The sequence below is a fragment of the Mustela nivalis genome (assembly GCF_964662115.1).
Source record: "Mustela nivalis genome assembly, chromosome: 9".
Taxonomy (NCBI): Eukaryota; Metazoa; Chordata; class Mammalia; order Carnivora; family Mustelidae; genus Mustela; species Mustela nivalis.
Genome location: NC_139028.1, coordinates 119,835,717 through 119,853,719, shown reverse-complemented (window position 1 = coordinate 119,853,719; position 18,003 = coordinate 119,835,717). Strand labels below are relative to the sequence as shown.

The following is an 18,003-nucleotide window of genomic DNA, read 5'->3' as shown; positions in this document are numbered from 1 at the left end:
CCGGAGGGCGGACCCAAGAGTCCCCCTTTGCGCCCAAGTCTGGCGCTTAAGACTGTCCTGCTCGCAGGCGCCAGGAAGCCTCGGAGCTGCAACCACCCAGCCTGGGGGCACAGGGTCAACCAGCCCGACCAGCCCGAGAGTCTTGGACCCGAGGGACTCCTCACAGTTTCCACTGTCCCCAGGGGCACCTTTGGTGGTTCTGCCCCTCCTCCCCAGCTCTTCCTCCGGGAAGCCTGCCTTGACGCCTGCCCCAAACCCCAAGTGCAGGGAGGGTAGGACCTCAATAAAGCTCCCCTCACTTGGGAGCCCAAGGAATGTTGAGAGGAGGATCAGGACACTACCACATTCCAGACCTTTCCCCATCTGGACTCCAGTTTCCCATCTAGCCCCGAGGACAGACACAATCCACCAGTGGCCCAGAATCAACAGAAAAAGGGTTCATTTTACTCTAGAAAGTTCTGTAGACAGAGGGGAGCCAGAGAGGTGGGGTCAGGGCCCCCTGGCCGGCCAGGAGGGTGGTGGGGCAGGACCTGCGTCCCACAAGTCAGAGGGAGGCTCAGAAAACGGGGCAGGTTTCCCTGTGTTGTGACCTTTGAGAGACACACCCCCACCCCAGTTCTGTAGGTGGCAGGGGTCAGTTCGAGCTCAAGACAGGGCTGTCCCAAGTCTGAAGCCCTACCAGACGGATCCAGCCTGCTGCTCACACACACACTGGCCCTCCAAGACCCCCCATAGACACAGACTTGCCCACGTGAACACCGGCCTCCCGGGACCCTGACATATGGCGGGAGCGGGGCGGCAGCAGGAGGCACTGGCATCTCCCAATGGGCTCTGGCTCTCCTACACTTCTGTGCTCCTGGGGCTGGAGCTGCAGGCAGGAAGGACATATTGGGGGTCGGGGCCAAGGCCCTCCCTCCAGCTCCCCCCTCCCCCGCACCCCAGCCTGCCTCCCTCCATCGGATCTGCTTCCGCACCGCATTTTCTCCCGGAGCATCTGGTACTTCTCCTCCAGGACCTTGTTCTTTACGGACTGAGGGACATCAGGCACGAACCAGGCCGCAATGAGCTTGATGCACAAGGCCACGTGCTGGGGGAGCAGGGCACAAGGGCTGGCTGGAGAGGTCAGGACCCACCTAGCAGGGGCTTCGGGGTGTGGCTAGAGAGAGCTGCCCCGCCCCCCGCCCCCCTTCCCTGGGGCTGGCCCACCTCAAAGAGGATCAGGAAGACCAGACGGATGGCCAGGAGGACCCAGAACTGCTCCGATAGGCTGTAGTCCTGAGCATTGCGGTAGTCCCGGTACCTGGGGTGGGGAAGTCACGGAGGTCAGGGGCCCGGAGATCTGAGGATGCCCGTGGTGGAGGGGGGATCCAAACCTGCACTGGGTCACATTCTCCGAGCCTTCTGTCTGGATGGGGTCCTGGAAGTCCTTGGTGTAGAACACAGACAGGCTGTGGTTGACGTAGCCTGTGAGGCAGCTGGGGGAAGGGAGAGCAGGGGCCGGTGAGAGCCACGGTGTGGCCCCTTCAGGCTCCCAGGGTGGTGCGTAGCACAGAAGCAAGAAGGCCAGGAAGGGAAGGGGCTCAGGGTGCCCGCGCCGGCCTTCCCCACAGGAGTTTCAGGGAGCCGTCCAGGGGAGAGGCCTGGGAACCCATCCGTAGCTACAGCTGACCGTTGGAGGGCTGGAGGAGCCAGGTAAGGAAACTCTTCCGTCCTCTCCTGGGGAGCAGCCCCAAGGGTCTGCCTTTGGGAGGGAGTCACTCTGGTGGGGTCTGCTCAGGAAACTGCTGGTTTTGGGACCTTCCTCCCGCCACCGGGGTCCCCCTACCCCAGCGGTCTGCAGGCTGGTGTAGGGGGCAGGGCCACCCCCACACTCTGACTCGTGACTACCGCGGACCCTCCTGGCAGCATCAAGCCCTTCCCCCGGGGTCCCCCAGGGCTGAGCCACAGTTTTCCAGGGGTTTTCCCAGGGGTCTCCAGACAGTCTGAGGCTCCTCCAGAGCCCCCTTACTCGACAGCAGGCTGGGCCCCTGTTCGGCACGGGCCGTAGTGGTACTTGTACACCACTCGGGGGATGAACTCGGACGTGAAGGCGATGACCATCCCGTTGGCGATGACAGCCAGCACGCCGATGGTCTCCAGCACCTGCAGCCAGGTCCCTGGGCCACACGAGCCGGGTGAGGCATCTGGCCAGTCAAGCCCTGACCCACCGGCACCAGCCGCCTCACCTCCAGCCCCCTGCCCAGGCTGCTCGGGGGAGCCTCGGTGCTCGGGGGGACCTGCTCACCTCTGCCTGTGCCACTGCTCATGGCCGCCGTCGGCAGCCTCTGCAGAAGCAGACGCGGACCAGGAGGGGCTCAGGTCTCCCCTGACCCCCATCTTCTGCCTAAAGCCTTCAGCTGCCCCCAAGCTTGCTCCACTCCGGGGTCAGAACCCCTTAACCTGGGACTAAGACTGGGGCCTCCCTCCTACTCCCACTTATCTCTCCCTCTGCCCATAGCCAGCACCCCACCCCTCTGCCCTTCCCTGACACCTGGCCATCTAAGAGAGGACAGTCTGGGTAACAGAGGCCAAATCATCGTCCTGCTCTCAGTCCCTGCCCCCAGCTGCTGGACCCCTCCCTCCTCCAGCTCCCTGCTCTCAGAGCCCAGCTCTTCTGCCTGGGCCCCAAGGGGCCGCCGTTCATTCAGCCGGCTCCCGCAAGGTGCACGCCAGCTCCTCTTTGGAGCACAGCCCCCTCAGGCCGACTCCCAGCCTAGAGAAGGGCTGGGGGCTGTCTGGGGAGTGAGGGGGCTTGTCTCGGAGAGATCATTTCAAGGGAACCAGCATGATCTGGTCCCAGCAGCCCTCGCCGCCCCATCCCCAGCCAGAGGGCCTGTGCCCCTCGACACCCAGTCGGGCCCCTGACCGATGTCTTTGGCCTTGCGGGGCACCAGGCGCCGCTGCAGCCTGACCATCTTGATGGCATCCAGGCGGATCTCCACGAGGTTGCTGAAGAGCGCGAGCAGCGGGGCGAGCGGGAAGGCGGCCACGAAGATGGTGGTGAAGCCGTACTGGATCACTGGGGGGTGAGGCTGGCGGTCACTGCGCTCTCGGGGCACGCCCCGCACCCGCCTGCCCGCCCCCGCCCACCAGGCCCCCAGGACCTGCCCCGCAACTGGCTGCCACCCTGCGTACTCATCTCCATGAACTCATCGAAGAGGCTGAAGGTGCCGACTGGGTTCAGGAGGTAGTTGCGCCGCAGGCCCCTGAGCTCGGGCTCCCCGGACGCACGGCCCAGCCTGAACCGCGTGAGGCGCCACTTGTGGGCCAGCCACCTAAGGGGCGATGACAAGGAGTGGGGAACAGGGCGGGGAGCTGCGGGTGGATGGCCTGCACGCGTGAGGGCTCCCGGGGGTGAGGCACCGGGACAGCCCTGGGGAGGTCCTCACGGGCTCAGGTACTCCACACAGTTGCTGAGTGTCTGCTTCAGGCCCATGATGATGGCCATCTGCAGGAACAGGTCCATCATGCAGCCACTGAGATGGCACTGTGGGGGCAGGGCTGGCGGTCAGGCGCGGGAGGCAGGGCTGCGGGACAGGGAGGCTTGTGGGGAGGAAGGAGCGTGGCAGAACGGCCAGGTGTCCAGGGAGACTGACCTCCTCCAGCTTCCACAGCCCCGCGAGGCGCACAGACTTCCCGGGGTGACCGTTGATCCTAGGAAGGATGGTTAGGCTGGAGGAGGGGCGTGGGACCGGCTTCAGACTGGGTGAGTGGAGCAGAAGGGAAGGGGAGCGGGGCAGTAGAGGGACCAGGGGAGGGAAGGGAAGCGTGCCTCACTGCGGGCACAGAGGCTGCATCCTGGAAGCTCTGCCCATACCCAGACGCGCCCCTGCACACGCACTCACACATGGGCACAGGTGAAAGCCCAGCTGTCCACAGGCTCAGACAGGTTCCAGACAAGGCCTGTCAGGAGTGGCCTTAGTTTCCCCCCACTGAAACTATGCACTTAGTTTAAAATCACCTGCTTTCCATTACATGATAAAAAATACAAACTATATTAAACCAGAAGTCAGGCTTGTGGTCGATGGTCGGGAAGACAGGCTCACTTCTAGGGGCTTGGACCACTGAAGAGTCAGATTGCAGGGTTGGGCCAGGGGACCCCGGGATCCCGCACTTCTGCCTCCAGGCAAGAGTCGAGGGACTGACAGAGCAAGAGGTCCTCACGGGAGAGATGTGGCCCAAAGCAAAGCCACTGGCACACGCCTTTCTCAATTATGGACAAGTGACATCTAGGGAAAGTCTTTAACACCAAAATCAGAGACCAAGTAAAGAAAGTGCATGATTCTACCCCCCACCCAAAAAAAAGAGCATAAAAGGAGCTTGGAAGAAACAGAAGTGATACCAGAATAAAAGGAAAAAATGAGGCAAGATCCTCAGAGAAGACAAGCCGTGGCGTCCCGGTGCCACGAAGCGGATGCCGTGGAGGAACCATGCCAAGTGGCCCTGGAAGGAAAAGCCTAGAAGCGTGACAGTCAAAAGGCTGGAAAACAGAGTCGAGAAAAACTCCCAGAATCTGGAACAAAAATGGGAGGGAAAAAAAGCAAAGAAAACTAGATGGTCAATGCAGAAGGTCCGGTCTGCAAACAGAATTCTAGGAAGGGGAGCACAGGAGACCGAAGACACGAGCTGTGTGAGAATCGCTCGGAACTGAGGGACCCAAGGCTCCAGGCCCAGCAAGTGCCTGGGAGTTTCTTTCCACGTCACTGATACTGAGTCCACACGGCAGGCCTGCCACAGGCACTAATTCAGCGACATCAAGCCCCTGTGCCCTCTGCGGCAGAGACCGGGAGCAAACATGCGCATGGGGCCAGAGGGGACGTGGGGAGCCTGGGGGACCCGGGTTCTGGGCTGGACGGTGGAGCTGCCAGTGGAGGAGGGAGACTGAGGACAAGCCTGTGGGCACGGTAAGGTTGGGGTGCCCACAGGGCATCTGAGGGGAGCTGAGAGGCAGCTGGACCTGGGAGTCTGGACTCCAGGGAGAGGTCTGCAGACAGGGGTGCGGGCCTCACTGGTGGGTCTAGATGGTGTCGGAGACGGCACCTGCAGTCCTGGAAACAGATGGCAGCGCACTGCGACATTTAGAGGTCGGGAGAAGAGGAGAAGCCGGCGTCTGGGGAGGAGCAGGATCCAGGAGGGGAGAGGAGGAGCAGGGAGCACGGGCCGCGGGGCGTGGTGGGGAGAACATTCCTTGAAAGGAATGGGACAGGATGCCCGTGTGCAGGTGGAGAGAATCCGGAGCCAAGATAGGTGCTGAGGAGGCAGAGGGAGAGAACTGCTCCAGCAAGCCCAGGGGAAAAGACCCACCGAGACACCCCGCTGAGGCGCTTCAGAGGACGGCCTCCCTGAGATAAGAGTCGGAAGACGTCTCCCTCCAGCACGGGCTCCATCAGGCCCTCCGTAAGAGCAGCCACTTCCCCCGTACCCCTCCTCAGGAAGCGCCTGGAAAACCGGGGGTCTCCTGCACGGTGGAGAGCCAAAGGCTCCCAGGACGCACAGGTGTGCACAGCCCCAAGGGGAGGGGCGGTCACCTAGAGGGCGTCTCCAAGGACAGCCGGGGTCTGGGGACTGCCTCATGCCTTTGATCATGCTTGGAGAACTTGGGCTTTTTTAAGGTTCCGCTGGAGTTTAAAATTCATTGGCAATATGCGTGTGTCTTTTGCAATTTAAGCAAATACACAGAAAGAACAAATGGAGCAATTATTTTCTTCAGAACCAAATTCAATGTGTTAAACCAAAAAAATGTTCATTTCACTTCTAAGACAGCAGGGGAAGTCCCTGTGAGCAGCTTTACAAGGCCCAGCGTCGGAAATCAGCCAGATGTCTATCAACTGAATGGATGAATCCCAGCGAGTCCCGCAAACCAAGGCTCATGCTGTGGTTTTTTAAAAATGAGGACTTGGGCACCTGGGGGACTCAGTCACTAAGCGTCTGCCTTTGGCTCAGGTCATGGTCCCAGGATCCTGGGATCGAGCCCCATGTTGAGCCGTGCATCGGGCTCCCTGCTCAGCGGGAAGCCTGCTTCTTCCCTCTCCTGCTCCCCCTGCTTGTGTTTCCTCTCTCTGTGTGTCTCTCTATGTCAAATAAAGAAATAAAATCTCAAAAAAAAAAAAAAAAGAAAGAAAGAAAGAAAACGAAGCCTCACCCCCATGCATATGTGGGCCCTGCCCATAGTACGTTTCAGCACCATGAGAGGATAAAATTATGTTCAGGACAAAACCCTGTATGTCAACAGGTGTGTGTGTGTCCTTGGATGTGTGAAAAATTCTGGGAAGACCCAGACAGCGGTTATGGGGTCACCATATGGGGTCACAGCTGTTATGGGACCATAACAGCGGTTATGGGGTCACCTCCGGGGACGGGGAGTAGAGAGTTGGCGTCCTGTGGGACCCCCACACGTGTTTATACTGGGTGTCTGCTTGCTCCGAGCATGAGTTTGAGAATGAAGGCGAGCAGGTGTCCCCACTTTAAAGGGAGCACTAGACGGCGCGCGAGGTGGAGGGAAGCCGCCTCACCTGCCCAGGATGAAGGCGACGTAGACGAGGGACGAGAAGTGAGCGAAGAACTGGAGCGTGAAGAACTTGATTGTGAACTTGCTCTCGCGCTCGGAGAAGGTCCTGGGCTGCTCTAGAATGAGACGTGGGCTGTCCCTCACCCATCCCTGACCTGTCCCTATCCTGACAACTCAGGGACACCTGCAACCCTCACCTGTCTGCCGGGTGGGAGAGGCAGTAGAGGCAGCAGGAAGGGCTCCCTCCCCTGTCTGGAGATCCAAGACCCCAGCCCTGAATCCTCCTGTCCCTTTATGCCCACCCCCCCAGGTCCTTCCTCTCACCAAAGTCACAAAGCTTGAGGGCCACATACTTGTTGATCTGCAGGACAACCAGAAAACAGAGGGCTTACTTTGGGCCTCAGGGGAGGCCCTCCCCCACACCCCCTCTATCCCCACCCAGTCACCTTGGTCATGATGAGGATGACTACATAATGGACCAGGGCACCGGTCACCACCACGGCTGTGGTCACCTGCTCTTCTTGGAAGAGCAAGGCGGAGTTGAAGAGGGCAGCAGCCAGCACACGGTAGACCACCAGGAGGTGGGCCATGCCGATCATGAGGCAGATCTGTGGAGGGCCAGCCAGGACAGGGCTCCTCAGGTCGGCTGTCCCCTGGCCCTGGTCTCCAGCCCCACTCCGGGTTCTCGGGGAGTACCATGAACAGAGACAGGACAAGGATGACCAAGCTTCTCAGGTAGGAGTGCTGGTGTGGCCGCAGCTCGTAATCAGGGCAGTTAATGAACTCAAGCGCCATTTCCTCCTGCGGAGGGCATGGACACACCTCAGAGGCGGGGACACCTGCACCCCGCGGGAGACAGGCCCCTGGATCACCCCACCGCCTCACCTGGTCCTCGTCCCACCCATACAGGTCCCAGTGCAAGACCACTCGGGCGCGCTGCCGCTTCCAGATCTCCAGGAACACCGTAGCTGCAGACGGGACCAAGAGGTGACACCACGTGTTCCTGTGGCTGGTGCCATGGGCGCAGGGGGCAGGATGGCCCCGGAGCCCAGGCTGCCCCCCAAGCGCCGACTCACCCCACAGAGCCATAAAGATAGCAAAGACCACGGTGCCCTCGTTGTCGAAGAGGTGCGTGAGCTGCGGAGAGGGGCGCACCTATCGCGGCCGGCCCTGCCCCGAGCAGGGAAGGGGGAGCCCAGCTCTGCAGGGGCAGACCCTCAGCTTCCCCTCCTCCAGGAAGACAGGCTGCAGCCGAGCCCCCGGGGGCGGCAAACCTTGGCAAAGGTGCAGGTGTCCGAGAGCTGCTGGTACCTACGGCTGTGGTCGCCCCGAGGGCACAGGAGGACGTCGTGGGCCTCACAGATCTCCTTGCTGAGGGGCCAAGGACCGGGCTGGGGGCGGCTCTCCCCAGACCGCCCCGCCCCCGCCCGCTCCGGCGACACCCGGCCGCCCCCGTCGCCCCGGCCACGCCCCCGGCCGCCTAGGCCACGCCCTCGTCTGCCCCGGCCTCGCCCCGCCCACTCGGGCCGCTCTGACCACACCCGCCCGCCCGGGCCACGCCCCGGCCACGCCCCCATCCCCACCTGATCTGGCTGGCATTGAACAGGGAGAAGCCGCTCAGGAAGACGATGAGGCCCACCAGCGCAGCGGGCACCAGCATGTAGGTGTACCAGCCGAGCCAGGCGAAGTACAGGGCCACCTTCTCGCCGAAGTAGTCCCTGGGGGCACAGCTGCCCCGTCAGGGCCAGCCCCACCCGGGTGCCTCGCCAGCCAGTGCCCACTTGGGGTGTGCCACGGGTGGGGGCGAGGGGTGCACAGCATCTGTGTGTCTGGCCGAGGAGCACAGACACATCCGTTTGCAGCGGGCGCGGGCGATTTGGGGGGCATTTTCACCTGATGTCATCAATGGGCTGGCAGCGGACCATGTTTCTCCACTGGGCCCAATTCTTCTTCAGGCCTTCCTCCCCCTGAGCACCAGGGACAGACAGTGAGATCTTCCCGTCCCTGTCCGGCCCTCCTGCCCTCTCCAGGCAGGGCCACCCCTCACCTTGTGCAGGGCGAATCTGGTCTCAAAGACACCACTCTTCACCAAATCCTCTAACGTGTCTGGCGGTCACAGGAAGTCGGGTCAGAGGGGAGCAGAGGTGAGGGGGGGCCCTGCCCTGCTCTCCCCATGTCAACACCCCTTCGGGGGGCCGCTGCACAGGCCACCTTCCATCCTGTCCTTACCACCAGCGGCCGTCTTGCTGTTTAGTACAAAGTTGACAATGCGGATTCTGGAACACAAGAGCTGGTTCAGGTTGACTCTGCCTGACCTGGGTGGACCCCACCTTCCATCTGGCCAGGTCCCAGGCCCCTCTGTGTCCTGGTGGAGCCCCCAGCCTGCCTGTCTTGACTGCCTGACCAGAGCCCAGAATCTAGGACTCACCAGGGAGCTCTTCCCCTGACTCCCTTGAGTCCTCCTGTGGCCCAGCTGCCCCAGGACTCCATGATGGGGCTCGCTTGGGGGTAGGCCCTCCCCTCACAGTGCTGGGTCCTGCACCATCCCCTCCCGGATACTGGGTCTAGACACCCCCCACCTCCTATCCCACCCCCCACCTGGAGGCCCCAAACAGCCAGAACACACCCTAGGCCTTTAAATGAACAAGTCCTCACAGCCTGTGAGCCAGTTTGCCTATGGGGAGACGGAGGCTCGGACAGGCTGAGAACCTGCCCAAGTCCACAGAGCCAGGAAGTGCGACAGCCAGACATTTGGCTGCAAGGCTACAGTCCTCCAGAACGTCTTCCTGTGAGACACGGTCCCTCTAATGTCCCAGGGCACTCCCCCAGCCTGCTCCTCCAGCCCCCACCAAGGTGCCTCTACGCCACCAACCGCTCGCACCTCCCAAAGACCAGCCAGTTCTGCATTCGCAGGAGCCCTCTGCCCCCATATCCGAATTCCAGGAGCGTTCTTGGCCAGTCTGCAACTGACCAGGCCCCAGCTTAGCTCAGAGGGGCCTGGGCAGAGGGGAGGCAGGTGACAGAGGAGGGATGGGGGGAGGGTGGGCGGGGCGGGGCGGGAAGCTAGACCATCAGAGGGGAGAAGGAGGTGCTTGGAGAGGAGAGGCGTGGGTGTGTGGGAGGCAGGGGACAGATGTCTGTGGAGGGACATTTGGTCTAGAGGGGGGAGGTCCGGACCCACATTCCAGGTCTTGGGGAGATGACAGGACAAAGCAAGGAGGGACAGCCAGGAGATCCTCCTGGCCTGTCCAAACCCTGCCCACCCTTCAGGGAACGTGGTCACATGCACCCTGCAGAACACTCCATGAAGCGAGAACTGTCTTTATCCCGTATCACAGACAGACATGGACACTGGGGCACAGAGCTCTGTCCCTGGGACCTCTGACCTAACACCGTGCCTGCAAGCCTGACTGGACCAGAAACACGGGGGGGTTAGCGGTCCTCCTGGCCCCAGTTCTTGCCCAGCCTCTCACCTGGTGGTGGCTGGGACAGAGGTGGGCCTGGTGGGCTGCTCTCTGGCGGCAGGACCCTCGGGCTCCATGAGGAGAGAGTGGTACAGGTCAAAGATCCTGCCGTCTGCTCGGATCCCATAGAACACCTTCTCACGGTCCTCCAGCATCTGGGGTGGGAGCAAGCTCGGGGGCCTCCTCTCCACTTCGGAAGCACCCCCTTGGTGCACGGCCACTGGCCTGTCCCTTCTACGTCGGGCACAAGGCCACAGCCATTGTTCCCAGACCCCTCCCCAGGACACACCTGTCCCTTATGACCCCAGCGGCTCTGGCCCCCTGCTCCACACCAAGGCACGCCCTCCGCCAGCCCACCTTGTAATGCAAGCCCTTTCTCTCGAGCTCCTCCAGGAAGTGCTGCTGCCGCTGGACCTGCCCCGCATTTCTCTGGGTGCAGCGGTCAGCCACAAGGACGTAATCCCACCGCTCAGGGGCCTCAGTCTGGAGGACAAGTGGGGCTGGGGCTGGCACAGGGCACAGGCCAAGGGTGGGGCTGCGTCTGGCTGGGGCCCCGGGGGAGACTCACCTCCCCAGGCCCGATCTCCATCAGCGGGAAGCTGTCGCCTTCAGTCCCAGTCAGGATCCTGACTCTCTCCTCACCCTGGGGGCAGAGGGCAGAGGAGGACAGGATGGGGCCAGCAGCACAGCACCTCCGGGGCCAGTGCTCCAGCCCCAGGGGGGGAGCGCAAAGCTGGGGAGCAGCACCACAAGGGAACAATGGGTAGTTCCAGGTGGGGCTGGGGCTCGGTGCTAGGACACCGTGGAGGGCAACGGGCGGGGAGGCCCTGGGTGACTCCCACAAAGGTCTGTTTAGAAACATCAGCAAAGGGGCGCCTGGGTGGCTCAGTGGGTTCAAGCCTCTGCTTTCAGCTCAGGCCATGATCCCAGGGTCCTGGGATCGAGCCCCACATTGAGCTCTCTGATCAGCGGGGAGCCTGCTTCCCCCTGCCCCGGCCTGCCTCTCTGCCTACTTGTGATTTCTCTCTCTCTCTCTCTGTGTGTCAAATAAATAAATAAATCTTAAAAAAAAAAAAAGAAAGAAACATCAGCAAAGAGCTCTTGAAACCCTTGAGGAGAGACAAGCGGCAAACAGGGCCTCACAGAAGAGGAACGTGAGAGAGCAGGGCTGCAGGTCAGGGCCGGAGCTGCCACCTTCTGCCCTCGCGGCCACAGGCACGTCAGTGGCCTGACAGCGTTGAAGTCAACAGACTCCCCATCATGCACGAATTGGAGAAATCCTAGACCACCCGGCCCGGCCCATCCGGCCCCAAACACAAGGAAAAGGATACTCACAGGAGCTTATTTCATATAAAAATCATGCAAATAGTTGTCTTGACTTACTTCGCTAAGCATGATACTATCCTATGATCTCTGATATGAGGAAGTGGAGATGCAACATGGGGGCTAAGGGGGTAGGAGAAGAGTCAATGAAACAAGATGGGATCGGGAGGGAGACAAACCATAAGTGACTCTTAATCTCACAAAACAAACTGAGGGTTGCTGGGGGGAGGGGGTTGGGAGAAGGGGGTGGGGTTATGGACACTTGGGAGGGTATGTGCTTTGGTGAGTGCTGTGAAGTGTGTAAACCGGGAGATTCACAGACCTGTACCCCTGGGGGTAAAAATATATGTTTATAAAAAATAAAAAATTAAAGTATTAAAAAAAATCATGCAAATAACCCTAATTCCCACCAGCACGTGGGTGGATGAAGGCACCGCCCAGCCCTGCACAGCAGAAAACCATCCAGCAGGAAGGACTGGCAGCTGCCACCCATGGCCCCTGGGGACCCACGGGACATGGGTCTGAGTTTAGGAAAAGGAAGTCCAGGGAGTTAAGTGCTGTAGGTGCACCGGGACAGACAGACAGGTGCTGAGATCGGGGGCAGAGCCTTAACAAGCGGACCGGCTATGCACACAGCCTCCAAGCCTCTCCTCACTGTGCCGCTGTCCGACTCTCTGGCGCAGCCCTGACGGGTGTCCCAGGTCCTGGCCTCTCCTCGCCTCCTCCCTGCAGACCTGCCCTCATGGACTTCATAACCAGGGAAGAATGTGTGGGCGGGGAGAGAAGCCTAGCGCTGGCCCCCGCCCCGGGTGATGAAGGTCCAGGTCTCCGTGATATCATTTAGCTGTGACGCCCTCCCCTGCCACCGATAGGCTGTGACCCGGTAGTATGTAGCCCCCTCCCTAAAACAGAGCCCTTTCTCAGCTGAAAAGGCCTCAGACTCAAGAGTTCGCGGCCGCGAACAAGGAAGGACAGAAGGACCGTCGCAGACAGGAGGAGGCTGGGGAGACGGGAAGGTAAGTGCTGTCCGGGATCCTGCACAGACCCAGGCCCAGGGCAAGGACGCCAGTAGCAAAGCTGGGGCTGTCCGAGTCCAGGCGGCTGGGTGGGGCTCTCCGTGCTGACCAGAGCCCCGGGCCATGGGGCTGTGGCGTGAGGGGGCGTGAGGCAGAGGGTTAAGAAAGCCTCCGCTACCTTCCTACACTTCACAGTTGTCCTACAACCACGCAAGTGGGCATGGGGGCAGAGGCCTCGGGCTTCGCCCACTCTTGGCAAGTAGGCAGACAGCAGGCTGTGAGGCTGACCCACAGAGCCCCGGGCCCCATTGTGGGGGCACTGAGCCACTGAGGGGTGGTGGTGCAGGACGTAGGGGACAAGGGAAGATGGTCAGGTCACAAGCTGAAGAGGAGACACCGGCTTCAGAGCCCAGAGCCCAGGCTGCCCACACCGTGTGCCCTCAGGCAGGCCTGCCCGCCCCTCCCCACCTGGTTGCAGGAAGAGCCCCGGGCCCAGTGCAGCGCGAGGCACGCTGTGTGCACCCATGAGAGGGTCCCCGGCTCACTTCTTAGCTGGCGGCTCTCCCAGGAGGCACCGGGGTCCACAGAGTCCCAGGGCTAGGGTGCGGCTGACACACTGGGGGGCGGGCCCACCAGGGCACCCCGTTTCACGCCTCCTAGGCTGGCAAGTTCTGGCCCTGCCTGCCTCTCTTTGGGCACAGGGCTCCTGCCATGGCCTCCTGTCAGGCCACCACCCCTGCCCCGGGGTGACCCCAATCCTTCTCTTGGCTTGGGAGCTCAGATCAGCTGGTGGCTGGGTCTCCTCTCCAAGCTCCCCCTGCCAGGACTTCATCCCGCTGAACCGCCCGGCTACTCCCCCTTCCCTCCACAACCATATTCCACCAAGCTCAAGGCCTGCCTCCTTCAGAAAGCCTCCCTGGACTGCTCCAGCCAGTCTGGCCTGGAGGGCGGCCAGCTAAGAAGCAGGCTGCCCGTCACACTTCAATTTAAGATACACAGCAAATCCTTCGTAGTATAAGTATGTCCCAACTGTGGCATGGGACACACTTGTACTAAAAAAGAGATTTTTAATGTAAAAATTGAACGTAACTGGGTATCTGGTTTTTATTTGCTTCAAAACCTGCAATGCTAGCTAGTCCAACTCCCCAGCCACACCTATAGGCACAGCAACTACTGGGCCCAGGATGGGACCTGGTCTGCCCACTCTCCCTCTGTCCCAAGGGCAGAAGACAGAAAATGGCGAGCCATGCCGCCATGGGACGGCAGGCTCTAAGCCCCCCATGCCAGGGTCTCCTGAAGACGGGCCTGATACAGACAGCTGTCTGGGCCCCAAGGCCCCTGGCGCTCCCGCATGGCTCATCAATTCTAAAACTCCTGCCAGAGGAGGAGGAGAAACCTGCTGTTCACAGACTTGCAGGACGGGGGGGGGGGGGGACCTTGGGCTGAGGTGCCTCTGTCCCCACAGCATGCAAGGAGGGCGTTCGGGTCACCAGTGTCGGGTCCTGTGGCTTGCCTACCATGGGGCTCGGGAAGTGTTGTCCTGGGTAATTGGTGAGTGCCACCGATGGGCAGGAAAGACCTCATGTGCTTGACTCTCCCTGTCAAGCACAAGAGGAGGCTCTCCCTGTCTCCCTGCCCAGCCCCAAACTGAGCTCCCCCAGCAGAGACGGCAAGGAGAGGCCCCGGCATCGGCGTGGGCTTGAGGCTGAAGACCAGGACAACCAGGGGAGAGAGCTGGGAGCACGGGGCGGGGGGAAAGGACCAGGGACCCAGGCAGGCGAGGGAGCCTGGGAAGAAGGGCCTCCCCCAGAGCATCCCTCCGAGGCCCGGCAGTGGTAGGGAGGCGGGCGCCACCTGGGTCACAGAAATGAGGCCACTGGGCCTGGTGAGCTGTTGATCCGGAACCCCCCTTTCCCCACCAGAGACACTGCACACCTTTGGAACAGTTATCCAGAGCCTCTGGGGAGGGGCTGGCTTGACCTCCTCTAAGGGTTGGCATGGGATCCGGACGGTGGAGAGTGATGCCACTGAAGGTATGCGACGGACACTGACCATGGATCTTGGCCACTGCACAGAGGGACCCTGTGTATACTGGTCAGCCCTCAGCTACGGGCAGGAACGGCCAGGTCACAGCCCCCCACCCCCAACCAGCTCCAGTCCAGCCACCCCTTCCTGGCAGCCGGAGCAGGACCAGGTGCTGAGAATCTGCTCCGCGTGTACTCTGGGCTCACCATCCCCGAGATCATCTGCTGCACACAGATCCCCTCTGTGGGCCATGACCACCTCCGCTGTCTCCAGGATCAAGCTGTCCCTCAGTCCATCTGTCCTCTAGGGTGAGAGGCCTTCACAGATGGGGACCTTGTCCCCACCTCCAGCTAAGGCAACTGCTCAGTGCTCCCTGAAGCAAGGAGTCTGGGGTGCCTGCGTCTCCGTCCCCTAGGCTCTACCTGCAGGATGCTATGTGCACCCATTAGGCTCCCAGGCCCCCAGGGCAGGGACAGGGGCTGTCCCGACACACCTAGCCTTGGAGACCCCAGCCTTCCCTGCCCTGTGCAGGCCTCAGGCGAGGTCCCGCACAGATGAGGGGTACAGACTGGGAGACCATCTGGCGGTGTTCTCCCTCTAGTCCTTCCAGAGTCCACCCCCATGCAGGCCACACGCTTAGTGGGCCAGAGCCCAGGGCTTAACACAGGCCAGAGTCCCAGGGGGCTCGCCCACTAGTTCCCAATGAGGGGACTTCTGGAGACTGCAGACCTCAGGAGACACTCCCTCCACTACAGCACGGAACACGAAGGGGCAGAACTGGGGGAGTCCCACATCCGTCCATTCCTTCCCAGGGTGGCCCCGTCCCCAGTGGGGCTGAAGACACTGCTGAGCAGACGTGACTGTCCCCCAGCTCCCGAGCAGGGGGTCTACACGGAACACACACGTGTGACATTACCCCAGCAGCCAGAGGAGCACACGGAGGCCTCCCCTCACTGCCCGCGGCTCATCTCACCCTGAGGTCACATTGTGACCTCTGGCGGGGCCCCATGAGCCTGCAGTTTCCTCGTCCAGCAGGGGGACCCTCCTGCCCCCACCAAAGTGTGTGGACCCAGAGCAGCCCACCCGTGCTCCCTCAGCATTCCTGGGAGATGAAAATACGCACGCACAGGACCCGAGGGGCAGCCCGCAGTCAGCGTCCGGGACCCGGTACTCAGGACCTCCCAGAAATTCAGGACTCAGCACCTTCGAGGACTCGGTAGTGAGTACTCCTGGGGACTCAGCACTCAGCCTTTGAGCTTAGCAGAAGCATAAAGAACAAGAGAGCGGCCCGAAGGTGAGGCTGCGGTTGGCAGGAGCCAGTCATGGAGGCTGCTGGGGCAGCTGGGACACCTAGTCCGCTGGGGGTCATGGGAGCCGTGGAAGGGAAGGTTGTGCTCAGATCAGCGGGGGGGCTGGAGGCCCGAGTCCTCCCTGCTGGCTGTTCCTACATCGGCGCAGATGTCCCTTTCTTTTTCCTTCTTTTTTTTTTTTTTTAAACTTGAGAGAAGGAAGGGGAGAGTGAGCAAGAGGTCACAGCAGAGGGCAGCAGCTCCCCACCAAGCATGGAGCCCAGTGGGGGCTCGATCCTAGGACCATGACTCACCACCAGAGCTGAAGGCAGGTGCCTAACCTCCTGTGTCACCAGGCGCCCCTGCACATGTCCCTTTCAAAGCTTTGATTCCTTGCCTCAACCAGACCAGGTGCTGCCCCCCTGGCCCAGGCACCCCCAAGTCTGTCCTTTGCCTACACTTGGGACTGGCAGGGAAGGAAGGGGCTGACAGGGCTCAGGCTGAGTGAGGTCTGGCCATAGGCCAACCTGAGCAGCCAGGTGCCCGAGTGGGTCTGGCAGGCTGAGGAGGCGGTGGGCGAAGGTAGAGCGAGAGGCCACCTGCTTGGCCCACACCTGGGAGGGCCCTGGGGAAGCTGAGTGGGAGGCTGGTTTCACTCTCCACCCTGGCACGGGCCTCCTCCCAGAGCCACCAGGCATTGGCCCCAGCCTGGATGGCTTCTTCCTTGGCAGAGGGGAGAAAGGATGTCTTCCTAGGATGCTTTCTTGCCTGCCTCCCTCGGGGTCCACAGCCTCCTGCTCTGCCCCCCAAATCAGAACCCAACAGCCCCCCAGCCAGCCCCCACCCTCTGCCTGGGGGAGGACTGAGGGAGCAGAGGGCTCAGCTGGCCACCCTGGGCCTTCCCCAACCCTAACTCAGCCCATCCTGGAGGCCAGAGCCCCCTGTCCCTTTGCAGAACAGAGCTGCAAATTCTGGGAAGGGACACGCCCTCCTCATCTCCGTCTCACACAGGCACAGAGAGCCTGGCCTGGGGTCCCCAGTATCCCTGGCTGGACAGGAGGAAAGCTGCCCTCTGTCTTGCTCCAACCCCCAGCCTTCCCGGGGACTCTGTCTGGGCTCTGGCCACCCTCCCCTCAGCCTTGCGGGCTGCAGGGAACCCCCACAGGTACTTTCCAGGTAATCCTGGCAGGGCTCCACAGGTGTGGAGCGGGGCAGGGGGGGTGTGGCCTGGCCACAGGTGTGGACCCCCGCACGCTGGACTCACCTGCATGCTGGCCCCGGAGTCTGGCGAGCTCTGGAATCTCGCTAGGGGCTGGCATTCGACTGGAGTGTGGCAGCCAGGCCAAGGGGCGGGAGAGTCCTACCTGACTTCCGCCTGGGACTCACCCCTCCCTCCTTCCTCGCTCCCGCCTCCCGCCTCCCCTCCCCGTCCTGCGCCTTGTGAACCTTCTGCAGGCACACCCAGGCTGGAAGAAATACCTCTCCCCTGCTCCCAGGGACCTCCGACGCCTTCCTAGGGACCGAGTCAGGTGGGGACCCTTCCCCACACCTGAGGGCCTTGCCCTCACCTGCAGGAAGGGTTCCCCTGTAAGATGGAGGTAGACTGGCCTCTCCCTCCTGGGGGGAAGCAGCATGGGCAGGGCACACGAGGATGCCCCAGCATCCCCCGCTCCCTGCTCACCTTCATTCTTCCAGACCGCAGGACACACTTGCCCTCCAGAGCGTCTGGCCCTTGCCTCCCACCCCCCCAAGTCCAGTGTTGATTCCCTTAGAGGAGAAACTGGGGCGGGCAGGGTTAAGGATGAGAGAGACTCCAGGAAGAAACTCCCACCCCTCTGGGGAAGGAGGGAGCCGGCCCCGGGCTGCAGGGACTCTGTGCTCTGGGCAGCAGCTGGGGAAGGCTCTGGATGCCCCCGCAGCAAGGTGGGGGGCTCTGGCAGTTGCTCCGAGGCTGAGGACGCAGGGCAGTGGCTCCACAGGACAAGGCATATGGAAACATGGAATGGTATGAGGGGGCACCCCTGACGTCACGGGGGGCAGGGAGCGCCCCCAGGGTCAGGGTCAGCATCCTGCAGCCCATGCAAGCCTGCGGTTCAGACCCAGCAGCAGCACAGATTTGCTCCATGATCATGTGGCCCCACCGCACCCCATGGCTGCCTAGGGGACCCCATGGCAGGCTGTGACAACAGCAGGGACCAGGACTGAACTGAGGTGGCGAAGACAAGAGAGAGAGCAGCAGAGAACCTGCGTGACTCTGACGGAGCAAACTTGGACACACACATCAAGACTGGTGTCATGGCAAGCCCTGGTGGTAGTGGCTTCAACAAGTCCATTTCTAT

At 61.7% G+C, this 18,003-nt stretch overlaps 1 protein-coding gene across 3 annotated transcripts; it reads right to left on the bottom strand.

Moving 5' to 3' along the window:
• Window positions 1–422: 422 nt before the first annotated feature.
• On the bottom strand, window positions 423–17,034 carry ANO9 (anoctamin 9). 3 transcript variants are annotated; one of them, XM_082749484.1, is made up of 25 exons: window positions 11,395–11,520; window positions 10,580–10,654; window positions 10,369–10,494; window positions 10,021–10,166; window positions 9,429–9,513; window positions 8,777–8,823; window positions 8,595–8,653; window positions 8,441–8,514; window positions 8,131–8,265; window positions 7,822–7,918; window positions 7,624–7,684; window positions 7,433–7,515; window positions 7,244–7,348; window positions 6,994–7,155; window positions 6,872–6,908; window positions 6,552–6,663; window positions 3,636–3,693; window positions 3,429–3,526; window positions 3,175–3,314; window positions 2,906–3,058; window positions 2,009–2,156; window positions 1,374–1,475; window positions 1,207–1,300; window positions 975–1,087; window positions 423–868 (listed from the first exon to the last, which is right to left on the bottom strand). In XM_082749484.1, exons 3-25 carry the CDS (start codon window positions 10,434–10,436, stop codon window positions 841–843), a joined length of 2,205 nt encoding a protein of 734 aa, XP_082605610.1. In that variant the 5' UTR covers window positions 10,437–10,494; window positions 10,580–10,654; window positions 11,395–11,520; the 3' UTR covers window positions 423–840. The 3 variants fall into 3 exon arrangements, with proteins under 3 accessions (XP_082605610.1, XP_082605609.1, XP_082605608.1); XM_082749483.1 differs by lacking the exons at window positions 9,429–9,513; window positions 11,395–11,520 and adding an exon at window positions 16,929–17,034; XM_082749482.1 differs by lacking the exon at window positions 9,429–9,513.
• Window positions 17,035–18,003: the final 969 nt, after the last annotated feature.